General features: G+C 37.6%; 1 protein-coding gene across 9 annotated transcripts in view; it reads right to left on the bottom strand.

Moving 5' to 3' along the window:
- Positions 1-240: 240 nt before the first annotated feature.
- Positions 241-22744, bottom strand: part of thrb (thyroid hormone receptor beta) — a 123048-nt gene continuing 100544 nt past the window's right edge. For 6 of the 9 annotated variants that reach the window (XM_040121271.1, XM_040121270.1, XM_040121275.1 and 3 more), the window contains 7 exons: positions 15117-15217; positions 14869-15016; positions 13485-13690; positions 11718-11804; positions 11076-11222; positions 9117-9375; positions 241-7203 (listed from right to left, as the gene is read on the bottom strand). In XM_040121271.1, coding sequence (XP_039977205.1) covers positions 6962-7203; positions 9117-9375; positions 11076-11222; positions 11718-11804; positions 13485-13690; positions 14869-15016; positions 15117-15217 — 1190 coding nt within the window. In that variant the 3' untranslated portion in view covers positions 241-6961. Of the gene's footprint in view, positions 7204-9116; positions 9376-11075; positions 11223-11717; positions 11805-13484; positions 13691-14868; positions 15017-15116; positions 15218-16175; positions 16903-22744 lie in introns of those variants that run through there. The other 3 variants (XM_040121277.1, XM_040121278.1, XM_040121276.1) reach the window with 3 other exon arrangements.

Below are 22744 nucleotides of genomic sequence, written 5' to 3'. Positions count from 1 at the left end.
TACATGTTTCATAGTCCTAAACTAACTTGTGTTGAATGGAGTTACCACACAGCACACCTGGGACCAAAATGGACACAGTGAGGGGGAGAAACAGGGGGTTATTATCATCCTGAGCCAAAAGCGAAGTCATGCTGATGATTAACATTGTGGTGGAGAAGACAACTGGGTCCGAAAGAAAAAAAGAAAAAAAAAAAAAATTCTGGTTAAAAAAATATACAAAAATGTTTAATGACACTCACAAGCAACAATTAAAATGCTGTGTAAGAAAATTCACTTCATATTAAATGACAACAGAAGCAAAAGCACCAAAACCCAAGTCTCTCAAAACCATCTTTATTCTCAAGAGCCAATTCACATTAGCTGCAATCTTTGTTAATCATGAGCAAATAATTTCCTCCACGCTCATGTCCAAGCACTGTCACTGTCCGGAGCTGGACAGTGGATCACTGGACAATATATCCAGTCAAATGCAGAGTGCAAGACAGCATATTTGGAAAAGAACTTTCTGCATCTTCTGGTTTGCTGCCACAGATTCACTCCTACACCTTAACCACACACTTAATCTCACGCCCTTTCTCTCCGTGACGGGTTTTTCCAGTACATGATGAACAGATGAGTTGAACAAGAAGACACTCAAACACACAAGGAGAGAAATCTGTGTTGACGGTGGATGACTTTTTTTTGATGCTGGATACACGTTGACCAAGAAGTTGTCCTTAACTGTGTTCATATGTAGCTGTGCTGCTTTGTACTGACAGTGAAGTCCAGCTACAGTAATCTATTTTTTTTTTATTTTTTATTTTTTTAAATCGTATAATTAATGCTGCACTAATTAAAGTGTTTTTTTTTAATGATTCATAACATCGTGCTCATAGTTCTTTTGTGGAGACGTGGAAATGTATTTAAGAGCAAGATACCATTTTTTTTTTATGCTATGCAAAACAGTATGTTCATATTATGCTAACAACATCCGTAAAAAAAAAAATCTGCAGTTTGAAAATATACATCCTTTTTCCTTTGTACTGTAAAATAGCTTTTCTATGGTGCAACTCTTGTTATGGGTTTATAACTGAGTAACATTAAGTAACAATTCGTGGGAGAGATAACAGCATACTGGCACCTCTTCAGGAACAGTAAACACTTTCTGAACCAGCAGTCAGCATTGACTATGTTTACATGCACCAACAGCTCTCTAAATATGATCATTCAAGTAATTATGGTTGTGTGACATGTACATTTCAAACATTTTCCTCGGGCCATTCAGTCCAATTTGTACGCGTTGTACAAAAACACAAACATTTGCATCATACATGTAGACTACAGAAAGTTATGGTTTGTAATGTTTACTCAAATTTCTATTTTGATTTGAGTTATAGCTGCACTAATTATTATTTTCATATGAAAAATGAGCCAAATGACTACCTGTAACGTAAAGGGTATCATTTACTGTGATGAACGCACAAAGGATTATCATCTGACTCAGTTCCCATCAACTCTGTGGAGAATTTTACCATCTCTCAGCTCACTGTTTTGGTTTTGTGGCCCACATCTGTACTGCTTTGGATCTCTCGAAGCGCTCTCATCAACTCAAACAGGCAGTTGTTGTCAGAAGAAAGCGCAGCTAAATCATCTGTACACTACTCGCTCAGCACCACATGGCAGACAGGTAAAAGGTAGCGACAAGCTGGTAACTTACAGTGGCAGCTAAATGAGCCAGATATTTCTCTCAGAGGTCGTCGAAGATCAAAACAGTGACTGAGGGAGATTGAATATTAGACTTACATTCATCAGGTCACCAGAATCACAACTCCATAAATTAGTGGTGAAGTAGCTCCACATCTGTTAGGTGTATAAGTCGAAATAGTTTGCTAACCTGTAGCCGTGTCAAGTTTATAAGTACATAATTTGTTAAAACGCATGATTTTCAGGTTGTTGTGGAGTTCTACCACTGAACGGCACACTAAAACTGATTATTGAAACTTTGAGTTTACTGTTAATGATTTTAGGGTGAGGTTTTGGTACCTTACTTTGCCATAAAAAAAAAAAAAAAACCCACCCTGGTTGAGCTAACAGTCCATTTCTTTTATAGACTGAATAAGCTGAAAAACATGACACTTCTAAGTACCAATTTCTAATGAGAAATAAGATGAAATGTCATGACTAAAGAACACTACTGTAATTTGGATTAGAAATTGGATTTACCTTTAAAACTTTGATTTTTGGCTCTCCTTTGCACATTCTTAAATGCGCAGTAAGGGAAATTAGTTCATACTGGCTGCATAGATTGACTTTGAATATAATGTGGATCTAATTATAATTCACATTCTAAATTCTTCAATTCCACAAAAGTCTAATCTTGATGAACTTCAAACAAACAGCAGGTTCAGATTTTGTTGAAGCCTATCGCAATTCAATACTCACTGCCCATAAGCAGGAAGGGAGAGTACTTGGTCACAGTAATCCTCCTGTCCATACTGGCCCTTTAGGTTTAGCTCCTCAATACAAGTCCACCGAAGGAAATGGATGAAAACATTCCACAAACCTCGATTTGGGAAAAGCTAAAGAATGCGACGCTCAGTTAATTGGTTCAACAGTGGTATTGTTATGACTGTTCCCACAAAAAGTCCTGATATACAGTGGCTAACGTTAGGCTTTAAAGTCTGCTAATCAATATATTTAATAGCAACGAATGTTTATTGTGAAAGGGGACCACAGAGAACCATTACCCAACTCTGCAACGTACGATTTAAGTCTTTTATAGCTCATCAACCCTGTTCCCAGGTTTCTGGCAACCCACTGTTTGCTCTGTCAAGTTAGCAACTAACTTTTTGAGAAAGCTGAACATCTTGCAGCTAAAAGGTCAGATGTTTCTTCTTTCTACAATAATGAGAATGAATATTGGACTTACATTCATCAGGTGGACACAAATATGACTTCAAATGAATGTTAATGCTGCTCTTTTTCTGCCCACCACTGGCAGAAACAGAATAATAATTTAAAAAAAATAAAAATCAATTAATGCGGCTTTAAAATGACTCACTTTTTATTTTGTGCAAGTGTCTTAACTCTCACTGTGGCGCTTTACCTGTGCAGGAATCCAGAAACATTTACAGAAACTCAGGAACTTAACTTGCATTTTGACTGCAGGAACGTCCAGTTTTGGTTCCCAGGCCACAGTTTGCGCCCTCCAAAAAGTCCCTGCTCCTGAGGTAGTATGTGGTGTTAACAGTACTGTATGTCAGTGACTGGTCAAACACAAGCATACAAACTGCTACAGCACGTGTACAACTTTCATTCAGACTGCAAGCGAGCAAGCTGTAGTTGTTGCTAGCATACTGGGGCTTAGCATGGGAATTTTTTGAAAATGTTGTTGATGTTCAAAGAAACGTATGCAGCCGAATTCCTGAGACTAGTCTAAAAGTCTAAAAAGTTTAAAAAAGAGGTAAGAGAGAGCAGGCTAACTATAGAATTTTGATTCAATGTTGTTACATACTAAAGTAGAACATCAAACAGTCATGCAATCGTAAATCACAAAAGACAACCAGATGACAGTTTTGTCATCTCATTGCATTAAAAAAAATCAAGTCTCAACCAAAGTTCTCACTTTTAATCCTTTTTAGGTCTAATTTGCTAATGTCATTTGCTAGTCTAATCTTTATGGTTCTTCAGATGCAATTGAAATGCAACACAAATGCACCAGAGGGACTTTTAGGTCCTTATTTCGTTCCTGAGTTCAGCTCCTGGGACTATTTGGTGGATAAAGGCCATTATACTAGTCTAAAAACAAAATTAAGACTGACCTAATGCTATAGATCAGTCTACCATCTGTGATTTTTTTTGCAGCTAGCTCCTGGTAGTAATAACTGATTAAATTTATTTAACATTATCCCACTTGTCTGTCTTGTCGCTGCCTGTGGCCTCTGACATTCACAAATGATTTTAGGTCACAGGGCAGGCTCAGTCACAGGTTATTAAAGGCTCCTGCACACAACATGAGGATGAATTCAAACAGGACTGCGGACATCAGGGGTGCATGGAAACGTAGCCAATGTTACTTTTCCAAATGGCTCTGGCTCAGCACGGCCCGGCCCTACATGCCAACCGGACCGTCTGAGCCTGGGTGCCTGTTCCCCCATTCATTTCTCTCCCTCTGATTGTCTGTGCATTTATATTGAGTCTGTACAGTTTGCGAGGTGTGTGTGTGAGGTCCGGGTCATTCAAACACTGCAGCAAGTCTATTGCTTTGATAAAAGGCATCACTTCACAGAAAAGAGAAAAACAAACAAACAAACAAACAAACAAACAAAAACAAAAAAAAAAAAAACACAAGCGGCTTTGAGGAGTAGTGTGAAGCTTGAAAAAGCGAGATATACAAAGCAAATGTTTGTCACATTGCAAACAACAATACCATAGAGAAGCTTTTAGAACAACAAAAAAAGAACATATGGGCTAAAATTGAAGAAAGGACAGAGCGCTACTTTTTCACAATCTCACCAGCTCTCTCAGTATACCTTGCTGATGATGAATCATACTGTTTTTGGGCCAGCCAATGTTCATTTGGCCTCAAAATCTCACTGGTTGGTCACAGTGGTGGGGTCTGACCTATATGTTATTTAGGCACATGCATATATGTGCATGTATACAGTATGTGTAAAGGTATACTGTATGTACTGTATCTGTGCATGTTTGTGTGTTAGTGTATATGCGTGCCATCATAAGAGGGTGGTTGGCTTTTATACAAACAGATACTGTTACTTTCTGCAAGTAGATAACATGACAGTTAAATCAGCTATTTCCCCAACCCACCATAGCACCATGACGTCACGGTTTAAACATAGTCTCCCGTTTGCAGGGAGTTGTAATAAAACAAAACAAAACAAAATGGCTGAAATCATTGTATGTGTGACTACTGAGGCAACGTGGCCGAGATGAAACACTTAAAATTCATACTGGTTGTGTAGTCGAAGCTGCTAACGTAGACTGAAACACGAGTCAGAGGAGCGACTCTGTGAGCGGCATGCAATAACTAGTTGCTGCATAACCAGTCAAGAGTTGGTATCGCTGTGAAAGCCCAGCAGGGATTAAATAAGGAGGGCATCATTCACTTGGTTTTGGCACAGCATGTGGCATTGTTACACAAAAACGAGTACTATATGATTGTCTTTTCCTGACATCAGTGTCATTGTGTGCTTTAGTTAGTCCGGACCAGTTTCTGGCGATGATGCACAGGCTCATTTGAATGTCACTGCTGCATTCCTTTCAATGTTGGAAGTCTGAATCAACAGTAGTCAGGTCGGAATTATACCCTTCCTGTGTTGCCACGGTTCACTTTGTAGAAATGAAGGCAATAAACACAGACGCGTGCAAGATTCTCTTCACCCAAACATAGCTACGATAGAGAATTAGGGCCATGGAATAGGAGAAATTCTTGGGCCCTGCGATATTTCCACTATTTCAAGTGCTGGCTTATACTGCATATGATGCAGTTGTTAATCTACTACAACTACTAGCTATCTTGACTACTGATTTATCTCCTGCTTATTCTTTTGATTAATCAGTTAATCTTGTGGTTTACGAAACGTAAGAAAATACTGAAAATGCCCGATTTAATTTGAAAGGGGTCAAGGTGATGTGCCCAAATTGCTTATTTTGTAAGACCAATCTTCAATAATCCAAAGATATTCAAATTTACTATCACAAAAGACAAAGAAAAGCTGAAACAGATGAGAAGCTGGACCTAGAGAATGTTTTTTGCTTGAAAAATGACAAACTAATAATCAAATATTAGAAAAATGTGGCAGATTATTTTTCTGTTAACTGATTAAAGAGAAGTCTGCATTTGTTATATATAGAGCCCCAACCGATCAGTTTCATAAGAGGTTGGGTAAGAGCTTATGTAAGAACATAAATGCCTCCTAGAAACTGATTTATGTCCTTTGTCTCATCCCATTACCATCCACTCATCAATTCAGCGTATAGTAAACATTCTTTACATTCATTTGGCAGACCCTTCTGTCCAAAACGACTTACAGTTCATGCATTTCCAAAATAAATCTTGTGGGGTTTTTTTCCCCATTCGCAATGGCCCTAGTACGCTGTCGCAGTGCAGAAGCTAATATTGTCCATGATATTTAGCAATATTTAACAGTGTATGTTGCTATGTAGACGTGACGTTAAATAATGGTGTCTCAGAAAAGTTCAAAGTTTCTTACTTGGAGTTCTGCTTTGAGTTACTGTTCTGCTGCCAAATTCATATTTTCCTGACATCTCTGGAATGCAGCAGGATGACGTTAACGTTGTGATGAGTGGCGACGCAGAGACTTATAAAGACCTGTGAGCTGCTGTCCATTAGAGTGAGTGTTGCTGTTAACGGGACAGGTCGCAGAATGATGGTGAGGCACTGAGCAGTTCAGACACTCACCAGATGGATGAAAGACTATATGACAACTAATATATTAACCAACAAATACGTCCAATAAAGTCGAGCAGATGGGGGAAAGGCTAACAAATCTGTGTCAGGTGAGCAGCCATTTTGAATTTGTCAACATTAAGGAAGGAAAATACAACATTTGCATGGTTTCTAATGAATAAACAAGTGTTGATAAAATCACCATAATGCAAACTGTACAATCATCAACACATATCCGAGGTGAGAGGTTATATCCACAACAATAACAACAACAAAACAAAGAAAGAAAAAAAAAAAAAGTACCCGCACTGTAAGGAATGGTTCCATCCAAAACTAGACCAGAGAGCTACTCCTAACTTATGGAATGAAGTGACACTCAGTAGTGCTAATAGAAAGTTTGTTGTGACGGGCCTTCTGCTGGTTCCACCCCTGAGACCACCAGGGTGCCCAGGCGCTGACGGATGCACACACACACACACACACACACACACACATACACATACACACACACACGTACATGCACACAGACACACATACACTAAAATCCATTGGTCAGTCCTCGAAGACCTCCAGGAAGAGAGGAGGGAATAGCTCGGTGGGACACTCCACTTTCATGTGAAGGAATCGGCTGGCGTGGCAGGCGCCAATCATCCGCAGGTCCGTCACCTTCATTAGCAGCTTGGGCCAAAAATGCGCCACTTTGTGTTTGCGGTAGTTGATGTAATGTTCAAAGGCCAGCAGGAACTCCTCTTGGCAGCGTTCGATTCGCTCCACACTACTCAGGCCTGGCCGATCTGATGGCAAAAGGACGTTGACAACGTTATTAGTTAGAGTACTGCAGGGATTTAAGGCAGAACTTTCTACACGGCATTTGAGGAAAGCAGTTGCAAGAGAAACCTGATAAGTAATTCCAAATTCTATTCTAATGACAATAATTTCCACTGAATTAAAGGACAATTTTGGTTTACTGCAATCAGGATTTTATTTTATACTTCAGTTTAGTTTACCAAAAGTAGCTGTTGAGATCTTGGAAGGAGAAAAAACAGGTCTGATAGTGCAACAATCATGAGGGATCAGACTGGTTGTAAAAACCGGCAGTTTAAAGTCTAAAGTTCTTTGTTGGGATGTAAAGACCAAAAGTGAGCACATGCAAAAAAACTAATACTGTAAACTGTGACTGCGCACAAATATGGCAAGTACAGCAGGTCAAAGTTGAACCTTCATCCTGTTTGATCGTCTCACTGCACCTGTTTTTCGCCTCGTGGGATTTTTTGCTATATCCCCACTCTCAGCTCCTACATTGGTGAGTACAATGTAATCTTAACCACTGCAACAGATTGTCAGAAAAAAACAAAACAACAAGAACAAAAAAAAAAACCACGTTGTAATAAACCATAGTTTCCTTCAAGTTGTAAGAAAAAATAACTTTTCACAATTTTGGTCAGGACCCTCTAGAACACACACAAAGACTGTGTGTGTTCTGTTTGTGTCTCAAAGTGGGATACCTGCATCCCACTTTGAGACCCACTACTGTATCATACTGTATGTATCTGTCAGGGCTAGAGAATAATTCACAGTAGCAAAGGAAATCTCCACAGTGCTCTCGTGTTAACTTTAAGTGTCAAGCAAATTTGCTCTGACATCTATTAACTATCTTCATCTACTGCATGAATCATTGAAGGTTCGGTATCTAATTATTCACTTCCTCTTTAGCAGAATAAAAATGACACTATCTTAATTATTGCATGTTCACAAGTTGAGCTAGCAAACGAGCAATAATTCTGTACCTGTACTATGTACCTAGCCTGATAGCTATATAGATAAATATCGTAGTTGACATGTATATGGTGCCAGTTGTTATTTATTTACGAATGGATTATTATGCTCTGTTAGCTATTATCCTGACATCAGTGGAATGTTTTTTCAAAAGCTTTTCTGGTATAAATGTCAAATATTTGATTTTTTTAAATCTTTTGCAGAAAAAACTGTCAAATTCCAAACAGTAACTACAGCATGAAGTATCAACTTCCCATGCAAAAATACTGGTTTTAGACTTTAAACCTTTGAAAATATTATTGATTAAACCTAAGTGACTACTGTAAGTGTGTCAGAAGACAAAACAGATGGGCAGGTTAACCCCGTGTCAAGTCTGCATGCACAACACACAGCAGAACAATATTGATCTTCAATGAGATGCGGACTGTCACACAGAGAAACGGTGGTGGAGTCAAAACCAAGCTAGCTGGACAAAGCTCCTCAGAATGATTATTGTGATTAACTGATTAAACTGTAGTTTGACATGGATTTCACGTCAAAAACAAGTATTAACACAATCCGTGCAGGGGAGAACAAAGCAGTACTAAAGAAATAACATCACTTTCGAGACGATGGGATTGTTCCTGTTTTTTTTTTGTTGTCTTTGTAAATGTGTACAATCTCATAATTAACTATTGCTTTACTGGTCTCTCATATGTGCAGTGTTCAATGTAATCGTAAAAAAATATATTCTTGTATTTCAGCAAGTTGACTTTAAGTCAGTGCTAGCATAAAGTACAAGACAATTATTCTGGAAACTAATAACACCACTTGAAAATGGTCTGCAGTAATATAAAGGATCCGTTAATGGACTAAAATAAGACAAAAAGGATCGGCTCTAATCGGCTCATGCATGCATGTGTACTGAGAGTCCAGACACCAGGTGCTTTACCGGATGAAAGCAGGATGACAGCCTGGAGAAGAGCCACCTCAGAGTCATCCAAGTTAAAGGAGGACAGCGACACGCCAAGGTCGAAGATGGCATCCGAGACTACGCCCAGGCCTCCGTTCTTCAGCTGACCCCGAGTAACCGCCATCTCCCCGTTCAGCGTGAGAGTCTCGCTCTCTGGATCATAGCGAACAGCAGCTCGCAGTGACATGATCTCCATGCAACAGCCTTTCAACAGAATGATCTGGTCTTCACAAGGCAGCTGATCATATGGAGACATACATAAGCACCGTTAGTAGAAGAATATGGCTAATCTAGCGATAGCATGTGCAGACTCACTTTATGTTTTGTTTTGTCAGTTTGAAACTGGAAAATTCATACTTAAATACTGTTCATATTGTGGAAAGTTAAAAAAACAAACAACAAACCTTTGAACATCAAAATCACCTTTAAGTTTAAATTACATTTCTACTCTGAAATCTATCAGAAAGAAGCAGCTCTTTTAGACTGAGCTAACTGTTTACTAGCTAACTAGACAGATTGAACAATACCATTAGCATTAACAATACATTAGCTTTAGTAGAAATGCTTTCTAAAGACACTAATAGCTAGCTGGCCAGAAAATATGGTTAATTTATTAGTAGTAAATTGTGAAGTAACAATTCTCACCAAAAATGGTACAGAAATGATCAATTTCTAGTCGGTTCTGTGCTTATAGTTTGCAGTGGCTATATCTAGAAAAATAATTCCTATTCCTAACGTAAAATCAAGCTCATAAATGAGTTGCAGCAGACATTGCTAAATTTCTGTGTTGAGAGTTGACTTTAGTGCCATTAAAATAAACCAGAAACTTTTTTTACACTCGGTAAATTCCTCAGAATTTCCTAGGTTGTTACCGGGAAAGAACTATATAATTTGGTACTAATTATGGGTCAAGTAGAGACTGTTTATTCCAATTAACTGCTAAGCTAAACCTGAAAAGTCATATAAGCATACAGTATAATTCAACATACATGAAGAATATAGTTTCCATTAATAATTGACTGATGAATAACTATTTTCTTGGGTTTAAATGGAGCAGTTCTTTCAAGGAAATTTCTCTGGAAATCAACAGAACACAACAAAACTAGCTAGAATACCAGTTTCAAAACTTTGCCTTTATTTTCACAATAGTTCGTTATTACATATTTCTATAAGAAAAGCTTTCAAGAAATAATTGGGAAATAACAGACCACAAAGTCTGATGGATATTAGACTTTTCTTAAAGTATTTTCGTAAATTTGAACACTATGTTTTTAACTTCTTTTGATTTTATTTTTTGCGTGCTTCCGATATTATGTGCTCTACTTATACTTTGTTGTTCTGGTTATCAAATTATTTCAGCACTTTTAACTTTTACCCTATTTTACTGTTAAGCAGTTTCTAACCCTGAAAAGTGCTATAAATGTAATAAAAAAAGTTACATTAAATAAAAAGTTGTTATTAAATTCTTACTTTCTATTATTTTTGAGTCGTATTTGAATATTATACTTGAGATCATTTTTTTTTTACATAAACGCATAAAACTAAGAAACACTTTTGACAGGATCCCTGAGATGTGGTTATTTAAGAAATATAATCAACATCTGTACTGAGTGGAACATTTTGCATTCAGCACTCTGCAGTGATCCAATCCTGTAATGGTGACAAAGTTTCTAAATTAACTCAAACATATCTTTGGCGCAGCTTGTACTGCAATTTCATGTAACTCATGTTACTTCACTTTGTTGCAGATGTATCTGTGATAAGCTAATAGTGCCAAAGCATATTGGTGGCTTTACTGTAAATCCAATGTAACGTGACAGCAGCAGTAGAGGCTTCAACAGCTGGACTACCACTTCAGCCACCAGAGGGAGCATTTATGAACTCTCTCTTCTCCATCTACATTTTGTGAAGCTTTGTTAAATAAGCAGCTGCACTTACCTCACAAAACATAGGCAGTTTTTTGGCAAAGTCCACCACTCGGGTTATGGCAGGGGTGATAATTTTTGTAAACTGACTGAAGGCTTCTATATCCACTTTGTTTCCTTCAGGTGCATTGGCCATGGACGCTTGACCAATATCCTCAGGCTGAAACGACAAGGAGGGAAGGTCAGTGTCTCAACAGTCCCCTAGTCTCAATTAAAAAAAAAAAAAATTAAACAGCGTGTAGAAACTTTTTTACTATTGAGAATACTATCGAACCTAGCACTGCGTATGAAACCAGTTCAAAGGTAAGATGAGGAGGTTAAAGGATTCATGGCCAAATAAGAAAATGGAAATTTGAATGTGGGATTCATAAAAGCTGAGGGAAGTGGTGAAAATTTTGACTGGGTACTGAGATTTAGAGTTTACTACAATGGTGACATATCACCAACGACATGTAGCTCTCATGTATCTTTTTCACTGAATTAAATGTGTTATGCGTGTAAATAACTGCAAATTAATATATCCGTGACATAAAGTACGACTGTATCCTCAACACTGATATCTGGGATGAGACTACACACTGTATCAGGCACCTTTTTGTAAGGCAATACATTCGTATTTTATATATATTTTTTGTCTTTCTCTGCTGTGTCTTACCTTAGTTTCATTCACCCCCGCTGCACTCTGGTCAGAAGTATAGAATAAATTACATGTTATTTCATTAAGAAGCATAGCTTCCTCGACCTGTTGGATAATCAACAGGAATTGTGAAGTTTCAATGAAGAACCCGTGTCAAGCCAACTAAAAAGAAAACAAGTTAAAACTGAGGACAGATGAAAGATTGTGCAGATAGAAAACAGATGAGGACAGAAATCCAAGATGGGTTTCTATGGTGAGATTCAGGCTGATGACCTCTACTTCAAACAGGTTCTCAGAAACACTCCAACGACAGTCGACAACACTGAAATGTATTATCATAAGTTTTATGGCTGTGGTTGGCGACTAATACGACTTCAGCCAACCAAAACTTCAATCAAGTTTTTTATTTTTCTAAAGTGGTAAATGCTACTTTACGGTACAGTACCACCATGTAATGCGATTAAAGTGTGAAAGTAGTGAAATAGATTCCGCTTAGTTTGTGTAAAGGGATGCACATGTCAAATTTATCGATATTCTAAGACTTTCTCAAAATATTAAACAAATTTAATCCCTCCAGTCCTCTCAAAATTTCTGTTTATTTCGCAAATTCTACAGCGAACCTTGAATTAAAGATTATTCCCCTCTTAACAGAAGTTTGATTCTTTACACGAGCGTTTAGAACAATACATTAATACATAAAGCTTTATGCCTTACCCCTGGATTCCACCGGGGGAGCTGACCGCGGCCACTCTACACAGTGCTTGTGATTCCATCAGATTTGCTAGAGCGTGTTTCAGAAATGTCCCACAAGGGGCTCTCCGCTCTGCTCCACTAAAAATACGCCTCTTGTCTATTTTTGACGGAGCCGAGTCAAGCTGCACAGAGCAGAACGTGGGTAGGAAGTCAGACACAGGGAGGGCACAGGGCAACTGGTCAATTTTCAAAATAAAAAACCCTGTGTAGACTCCCAATAGTATATCACATCACTGCATCAATGTCAAAACCGGTGGCACCAGGCCAGAAGTCAACCGGTCAGAGGATTTTCACCATGGACGACGAGAGGTGAAAAAAATAACCGAATGAGCAAGCCAAAACAGATTCAGGCAGACAAAATGCTCCGTTTCTGAAACGCTCCCGGTGGAGTACGAAGCCGAGCAGAGGATGGAACAAAACTGCACCTCAGGTGCGACGTGACGGACCCGCGCTTGGTGGAATCCAGGGGTTAACAAGTGTTTGTTCTGATCCTGCCATAGAAACCCAAATAAAGTCAACAGCTGACAGACGTTCAGTCTGGACAGAGCGATTAAACTTTAAAGAAAAGAAACATAATTAGTCAAAAGAAGGTTTAGGTGTGAAATCAAGAGCTACGAACAGAAGAAAGAAAAAATGAAACAGCACGAAAAAAAGCAAGTTATTAGTATTAGCGATTAAGGATCATTGCATGGTAAGACATGAAAAAAGACAAGAATAAGATGTTCCATTATAAATTAGTGCAGCTGCGCTGAGGAATACACTTTTCTTCATCGTCCAGCTAATTCTCCCCTCTCTACAAGGAGATACAAAAAAAACACATGGACATATTAACACAGGGAACAGTGGCACAGTAGTTGCGGTAGAGGTGGAGGAGACAGGGGCATGACTTGGAAGGGATCTGGGAGGGTGGGGGTCGGGGTCGGGGTCGGGGTGTGTGTGTGTGTTTGTGTGTGTGGGGGGGATTGGATAAGGCAGGGTAATCAATACAATGAAGGCTGTGGGCAGGAGGGAGGGAGGAGGAGGATGTCTCACCAGGAATTTCCGCTTCTGCTTCCAGTGGTTGCCCTGGGCATTCGTGGCCATATGGGCCTCAGTCACCATACGGATGAGGTCCCACTCCTCCTGGGTGGGCTCCAGTCGGTCCCACACCGTCTTCTGAAGTTCCTCCCTCCGACGGCGCTCCCGGTTCTCCTCGATCAGCTTCCGCTTGGCCAGCCTTTTGCTGTCGTCCAACACCACTGGGGTAGAGGGAGGGGAAGCAGAAGCATAAAAAGGGAGACAATGAGAGTGGACAGGAATGAGAGTTAGGAGGGGGCCAAATCATGACATGAAGGACTGGCGATATACTTGAAAATACAGGGCACTGCTGCTTACATTTCAGTCCCAAAAAAGGCAGAAACTAACTGTTCAAACACAAGAAAATTACATTTATTAATTCATTACAGGCAACTCTTCAAGTGGTGCTCATGAATCATAATACTTTAAGTAAATTGTAAGTGCATGGGAGTTATATTCAGTGAACGATACACTGGACGCAATATTCACACGTAGCTCTTTGCTTCAGGCTTAAATTTTTGTATTCTCTTTTTTTTTAATGAGGATTTTTTGGGGCATCATCTCAGCCTTTGACAGTGACAGCACTGTAAGACAGGAGAGGCAGGGGAGAGAGACGGGGTGACATAGAGCAATGGGCTTGGATTCCAACCTTGGCTGCTGCAGCAAGAACTCAGCCCTGGTGGTACGTGCTTCACCAAGAGAGCTTGTTTAACACTTTAAGTGATACTCTAAGTCTATATTTGGAGTATCAAACACTTACTAAAGGCTTGAAATGTAGCTGCTTCAACAAAAGTACCTACTTTATAATGTAAAATGGTTTATAAGAAAATATCAAAAAGAAATGTAGCTCTTTTAAGTTGGTACTTTCCTTCTTTGTGAAGAGTGGCTGTAGTCAGCACAAATCCATTCCAGTTACAGAGACTTCCTATGTTTTCAAGGTGAAAAGGTATTAAAAATGCCCATAGAAACTCCTTAAACCAGCCTTGCAGCACAATTGTTTATCCATTTGCAACTACCTATTGTTTTCATAAGTGATTGATTATTTTTTGATTTATCGATTCATCATTTTGTCTACAAAATATCAGAAATGTGACGAATCCCTATGGCAGTTTTTAAAAATGACTGCAATGATTAATCATTTATCAAATTATTTGCTGATTGTTCCACACAGTTTCTCCTTTTGCTGTATTTAGCTGAAAGGCAAATTTTCACCTGCAGTTCCTGGGCAGGTTGATGTTCCAGATTAAAAGAAGCAAATAAACAAGACAAAGAAGCGGACAAACATCAAGAAGCAGACAAAACAACATTAATTTGTCTCAAGTATCACTTTACTGAGGCTATCTTGGCCTGTAAAACTTACAATCGGTTGCCATTCCCACTGCAATGCACTTCTTGAAGCGACATTCCTGACACTGATTTCTGGTCACTTTGTCGATAACGCATTTCCCCTCGTATTTGCAAGCATAGGTTGGGTTAAGATTCTTCTGGATTGTCCGCCTGAAGAAACCCTGAAGAGAGCAGATGGTCAAATGCTCAGCACTGTTTTCAAATGACGATGAATGAATGAAGCTGCTGCTACGATTCATTCAAAGCCTCGCTTTTTGTTACCTTGCAACCTTCACAGGTAATGCAGCGATAGTGATAGCCTGTGGCTTTGTCCCCGCACACTACACATAGCTCATCCTTGTCCAGGTAACTTGGTATGTACCCTGGAGAGAAGAACAAATTGTTAAAATTAATTTTATTGAAAAAAAAAAAAAAAAAACCTCACTGGATTTGAAGGCTAAACTATTTTTCATGACAGCTGTGGTTTCATTCATTGAGGCGAATCACATGCTCACATTTTTCACGTTTTTAAACCAGATTTTATTTAACGTCAACTTAACATTAACTGATAAATTAAGAGGTAATTTTGATAATAATATAACATTTCATGTTGTTTTTGTAATTTTACATTTTAGAACAAATGTATTTGTTTGTTTGTTTTTTTTTGGGTTTCTTTTTGTCAATTAGGTGCCGACTGGTATGTAAACGCTGAGATGTAAACACACATACCTAGGCTGACTCTTGGATGTCCAACAGTAAGACTCCTAGTATTTGATTAGCACTTACCTCCGCAGATAACACTGCTGCTTCTAGTTAACTCACGGAGTTAACACCTGGCCCATTTTTGGCATTCAGCTTAATGAGATCAGTACTTGACCTCAGAGACCGGAGGTTGAGAGACTACTCAATACTTTCTGGGGGGTTTGTGAGGAAAGCAATAATTCATCTCGCATCAGCCTTCTGTTGCCTCAACATCAATCAATAAGGAACCCCCACCCGCCTAAAAAACTGACCATAAGATGCACCAAGTCCCGCTCACAGACTCGCCACCACATGACACTTTAAGTCTTGGATTTACGCTTATAAGACTTAATTTAAAAATCCCAGACATCATTGATTCATTGATTGAGGAGGAGTCATCACTAATTACCGAAACTATTTCAAAAACAAAAAAAGAAACATGGAAAACACAATCCCGAGTGACAGCCATATAACAATGGAAACTATTTCATTACTCAATTCACACCTCACAACTTGAAAGTGTACATTTAGCAATTTTGCACCCCTAAAAATCTTCCTTTCACCAAGAAGACTTAAACAATCACAAGCCAGACAGCATACCTTTTTTGTGCGCCCCTTGCATCCACTGTAGGTGTGAGAAGTCAGGTTTTATCTCAGGGAAATACTCAGGCTGATGGTGGCAATGACTAAGAGGGATCTCCATGCCGCAAAATTCGCTCTTAAAAACAGGAGGAACACCAGCGTATGAACAAGAGTAGTGCTGGCTGGGCAGCCAAGCCTGCTCCATGCAGGGCGGATGGTGCAGGGGCTGGGGCTCACAGTGTCCATACCCAGGACCCTCACCCGAGTACATGCAGTGTTCACCACTGCCCTGCATCGTGTAGCCTCCGACTCCAACATGAGGCATCTCATACATGTCTGGTATGCAGTAGTTCATCATGGAGAACCACCGAAGAGCACCATAAAAAGTTCTGGGTAAACTCTGTTCTCAAAAAAGAACAAGCTTCATCGAGCCTAAAAAAAATCTGAGAGCATCAAGCCACGTGAATGCGACAATTAGACGTTTTCGGGTCTGAAAAAAAAACTTCATAGAGGTTAACCCTACACAGACACACAAACTTTTTATCCACCAAATCCTCAGACCACGGACCACACCTTGCAACTGTCCCATCCGCCACCACCCGGCTGAAATGGGAAGCAGAGATTTATGACGACGTAGAGCTCTAATCTTATACTCCACAAATCCTCGATGTGACACAGACAGTGGTGATGTCACAGATTAAGACCTTGTGTGTTGCACCTACAGTAAATACCACCTAATAACATCTATCGAGTGGAAAACGATTCTAAAGAAAGCAAAGAAAAGTTCCAAAAAAAAAAAAAAAAAAACTTGTGATGAAGAGGTGAAAAATCTATTTTGACAAGGGTTCTCACATCACCTAGGAATCAGTAGTTCTCTTAACCTTGATGTCGTTCCTAACAGTTTAGCCTTTAACCTTTGTGTATTAACCCCCTTGCTTATCCCGTTGGTATTTTAAACAGAATCCGTAAACAAGATTTCTTAGATCACTGCTATATAATTATATCTGCCAACTATTTAGTGAACACTGACATTAAGAAGATTTTAGGACAAGCTTGATTTTTACAAATATAACCCTCGATTTTTTTACATTAAGAATATGTAATATGTATTTAACCTCTTCCCTTAGATTAGTGGACAAATCTAATTTACAACATAAACTATATTTTTCAATTATCTGTATTGTTTGTGCAATGCATATAATAAGATGTATCTACAGCCAAATGTACACCCCGAAACCAAAATTAAAAAACACAACAACAAAAAAAAAACAAAGGTAGGTCATTACCTTTCTTAAAGTATATTGAAAAAAGGACCTTTTTTCTTTAATCACACTCCGTATCCTTTGTACTAAAATCTTATAAAATAAAACTATTTTTTTAAAATGGTGATGACACTTTTCATCCTAAAATAAGAATGGTTGTAATTCGCAAAATCAATACTGTTTCCTCAAGATGTAAGACTCGCAAGCAACACAGTGAGTGACACACTGCCCGATCTGTTTCAGATAATACACCTATTATCCTAGACACCGGCTATACTCAGCAGTATTGATTAGGCCTCCTGTTCTATAAAGATGGGATAAGCCTTATGGCGAGGGCGTGTATCTGTATCTGTTGGGTTTTATAATGCCTTCTTCAATAATGTAACAATGTTTCTTCATAATTCCCCATCACAGAGTGTTCTGTAAAGTGGTTCTTAGATATGCTGTTGCTATTAATGTAAACACAAACACACACACATGAAAACTTTAAGAATCAAAAAAGTTGCTCCTGATTGGTTACGGATAATACCGTTAGTATTGGACTAATAACACACTTATTTATCTAGCATGTAAAATGTGATAGATTTTTATGAATTAAGGTGGTTACTTTCACTTTTCATTATAAAAGTACTTTCGCCGATATTTTTAATGTACAGTATAATGTTTTGTTAAATTCAGAGCCAAATAATTAATATATTTTTAATTACTGTAAAAATAATATGGAAATTAAACTAGATGATATTATGTAAAGCCGTATTTACCATAACACCTTTGCAAAAAGATGAATTCAAAGCTAGACCATTATAGTTCAGTTTAAATTACTGGTTAAACTGGATTGCTCAGAGTCTGCATCTGAAAGATGCAATATAAAAAGAATAAGTCAGTTAAGAAAATTAAGACATTAAACATGCCTTTCCTTGTACAAAGAATATAGGATTGTCAAGAAACGCGCAGAATCATATTGACAATTAACAACTAAGCCAGCATTTCTCAACCATTTCCAGCCTGTGAACTCATTTTATTTCCCAACATTCTCATGAGCCCAGAAATTACAGGCATATTAAGTTGTCATGTGAATCTGAGTGTGGCATAATTTAGTTTTCTATTCCGAGGCACACAGAGAGAGCTCAAATTGATTACAGAAGAGCTGAGAAATAATGGTATACCTATACCTAAAACAAGCTTCACTACAACTATTACAAATATCTACTCATTTCAAGCAGCAGTCTCCCGTGATCCTATCTGCTTATTGAGAAACACAGGAAAGTCTGAATTGGACAAGCAACAGAACAGTCCTACTGGAAAAAGGAGAAAAAACATTTTCCCCCCAGAATATTAACGTTTTTTTTGTTCGTTTCTCTCACACATGCAGATGGCCTTTATCTACTTACCAAGTTAACCGAGACTACTAAATACTAGAACACAGAACATCTTGTTGGTTAATAGATCATAGATGTGGGCCAGAAACATGGCGTCATGTGAATGCGTGAACACATGGCGAAGTCTTAGTAAAGATGCGTGCAGTTTTGTCTTTAAAATCCCTGCTGCATGCACTTCTTTGAACTCACAACCAGTTTACACACTTGCAGACTGGCTGCATGGCATGATCAATACTCTTGGCGTGCAGGATTATGAAGAAATGCAGATAATCAGGGCTCCTATGCACTTTTGACCCCAAACGTTGACACATTTTGAAGGCCGTGATTGTATTTCACAATTAGGTTTTTGTGTGTGATATGATTTATAAGACAGTGGTATTACCCAACTCAGCTATGCTATATCACTCTATACAGTTTGAAAATTGGAGGTGTTCGAGACCCCCCATAAGAGTTTAGGGTACTCCCTTAGTTTTAGTCTTAGGGGTGCCCAAAGTGTGTGACTGAATATGAACTACACAATTAACATTTTTCAAATTGAATTATTTACAGTGTCATTTACTTTTAATTTCCAATGATTTACAGAAGATTGTAATTAGAGTGATGCTGATTTGTAAAATGTATTTTATGTCTAATTTCTTATTTTCACCCAAATAGCAGGTCGGTTGCAATTTAACAGATTTTTTTTTTTTTTTTTAAACTATTAAGCTATGTAACAATTCTTGGAGGTTTTACTTAGATAAATCCCAATTCTAAATAAAATGATTCAATCTATTCCCCCTCATTATACATTCAGAATAAAAATAATACATTTTTTACTGTACCGTATTTGCACATGTCGCTCAGAATGCGAAATCAGCATCAAATAAGTTAGACTGCATTTAACTAAAAACTCATTGTCTGTGGGCTCCCCCACAGAAAAATAGACACAAGGGTGGTATAAGTAAAGTGACATGCCTTGAATACAGTCATTCACCAAAGAGCTTTTTTTGTCATACATGTTGCTTTTACACTTGCACTACATGTGACAGTTTGAAAATTAATTCTAAATTTGGTTCAAATTTAACCTGCTAATATTCTCCTCTGCTTTGTCCCTATGACAGTTCTGATATCTATCAATAATAAAGTTTAGCGGGATTCCTTTAATCCAAGACAATTCCCCTCTATCAGAGACAATAAATGTAAACTTGACATTGACCTGGAATTTACAGAATCCGTATTCTTTGAATCCCAGAGACTAAAGAGCTGACAGATATGACACTTAAAGAGACTTAAACATGTCATCCGGCTTATTTTGAAGTGACAATTCTGACTCTGGAGCGTTGGCTTCCTAATCTCATGGGTTGTGGAGAACAAGATGATCTGCATTACAGTAATGTATTTATGTGCTGTGAAGCACGCATATAGTGCAAAAATACTGTAGACTGAGATGGACCTGACAGTTCCGTTAAATGAAGGGCTACTGACTCTTGAAGCATTGTGGTGTAGTCAAATTACGAACCTGGCATATTTAAACCTGCTGGTAGTGTCCCCTACACATTTTTCATAGGGCCATAAAGGATCATCTGCAATTACAAAAGACAACTAAAGAAAAGCACAACTGCGCATTAAAAGACTTTAATTTTACAATACAGTATATTTAAAAACTCTCAAATCTGCTTTAGGTTTTTCAGGTTTCGCTCAAACAACGTACTCAGCCTTCACATGCTGTCAAAAGCTTGCCACATTCGAACCGGACAGTGCTAAATCTTTGAATTGTTAATGAGTTGAACTAATTTGTTGGACTGCCACTATTCAATTTATTTAAAAAAAAAGAAAAACTCCTATAAACAACCCGCAATATATACTGCCTGACATTCTCAAGTACCGGTAATATAACTGCTATTTTTTTTAATATTAACTATTATGTACGACTCAGTGCCATCTTTGAGGCTTGTTCAGATGTGTAATTACCGATTTAGAGGGTAACGTGAACAATTTTTACAGTAAGTAGCTCATATGCACATGTATATGTACTTACTGGACATTTTAACACAGAGATACTGGTACTATAGATTTATTTTAAACCCCTTTTGGTATTAACAAGCACAAAATGTTTGGTGACCAAAATGTTTTTGTCTATATATCATTTACTGAATTCAGGAGTGATCTCCTTGATAGAAAAGCAGAAAACTTTACCAATGACATTTTAACAAAATCAGTAAATCCCTGTCGAGAACACAATCTGAGTTTAAATGTGTAAAAGTGTACTATAGTGAATCTCTGGATTACTATGACAAGCAGTATTAACATTTAATTACTGATGGTACCGATGCTGAATTTGTTGAGGGTTGATGATAATAAAGCAGTAAATTAACATTTATGATAATTAGAATCACAATCTATATATAAAATTTATTTGCATTCATTACAATTCAGTTGACCTAAAGTTAAATGACTGATATTAGTACATTTTTCACCGGTGAAAACAGCCAAAGATTCCTATAATTTATTTTTCACACAACGAATAAGCATATTGACCATATATATATATACATATTGATATATTGGGTTGATATCAGCAACAATTTCATTTAGGATATGTAAATACATTATGAACAACTGACGTGTTACTACTTCAAAATAATTAAAAAAATGAAGAATGACTAGACAATTGTATAATTGTGGTAAATTTATGGATAACTTATGGGTAACCACACATATCTAGAACAACCATTGCAAATAGTTACTTGTAAATTACATAGTGTATGTACAGGAAGACTGGATATCCTCACTTGTTAAAAAAAAAATGAAGTAATTATAGTTATAACTATATGGATAGTAGACATACAGCTGAATTACAGATTTAATGATGAGCATTTTTTAGGTGAGAGGTTCATTAAGAGGTTCATAGTTTATATGAAACTAGTTAAAACTAGGTAAAAAAGAGTTACATTGAGAGAGTTGCAAAGAAATCAAAGGCCCATCCAAGATTACAAGTTATAATTGTGTAACAAATACACACTACAATATACTAAAAAAATTGAAAACAGAAGTAAGGGATGAGTATAAATGATTTGGGACATCGGGGTGTACTCCATGAATCAGCCAACTAAAGCTTAATCCAGACAGGACAGCTGAGGACTGATATTGAAACATGAACTGGAAACTATTTGTAACTTTTCATTTTACTGAGAATGACCTTGTTCTAATTGAAAATGATCTAGTTTGTGTTCGGTGTAATAAGGCATCCGGAGCAGACAACATACTTTGTTTTAGATTACACTAACACATAGAATCTATCCACCCGGAAATGCTTTTCGCGATTTCTCTGTAAAATAAACCCTGATATCTCAGAGCAACAGCTTGTGTTTGTTTTCTGACATGATCCCTGAGAGTGTTAAAATGTTAAACGAAAGACCTTAAGTCTGATATTGTTGTTTATTTGGACCTATTCAGACTTAATTAGTACTTTGTTAAAGACAGGTGCAATGGAAAGCTCAACCAGTTAAGCCTCTATATGTTAAACACAGATAGACGCTGCTGGGATTAAATATAAGGCAGATATATTTTGCTGCGTGGCTGTTTATAGTCATTAAGATTCAAGATCCAAACTTTTTATTTTTAATATGCTCATACAATATTTGCAGTGAAATGCACGGTGGCATACACTTGGTGTTGTGCTGAAAAGAGTAGTGCACAAGGAAGAATAATAATTAGAGAAGAAATAAAAATTAAAAGCACACTTGTAATTACATTCCCATATATATAATTATACACATACGTATATATATATATATATATATATATATATATATACACACACATATATAAACATACGTATATATATTATATATATACATATTGATGTATATATATGTATATACATGCATGATATACAGTATGCTGTATATATGAAATATAATTTTTAAAATACTCAAGTTTTTCATTTATAAAAATGTAAGGACTG

This window comes from Xiphias gladius, chromosome 24, assembly GCF_016859285.1.
Source record: "Xiphias gladius isolate SHS-SW01 ecotype Sanya breed wild chromosome 24, ASM1685928v1, whole genome shotgun sequence".
Classification (NCBI taxonomy): Eukaryota; Metazoa; Chordata; class Actinopteri; order Istiophoriformes; family Xiphiidae; genus Xiphias; species Xiphias gladius.
This window is presented reverse-complemented; position numbering and strand designations above follow the sequence as displayed.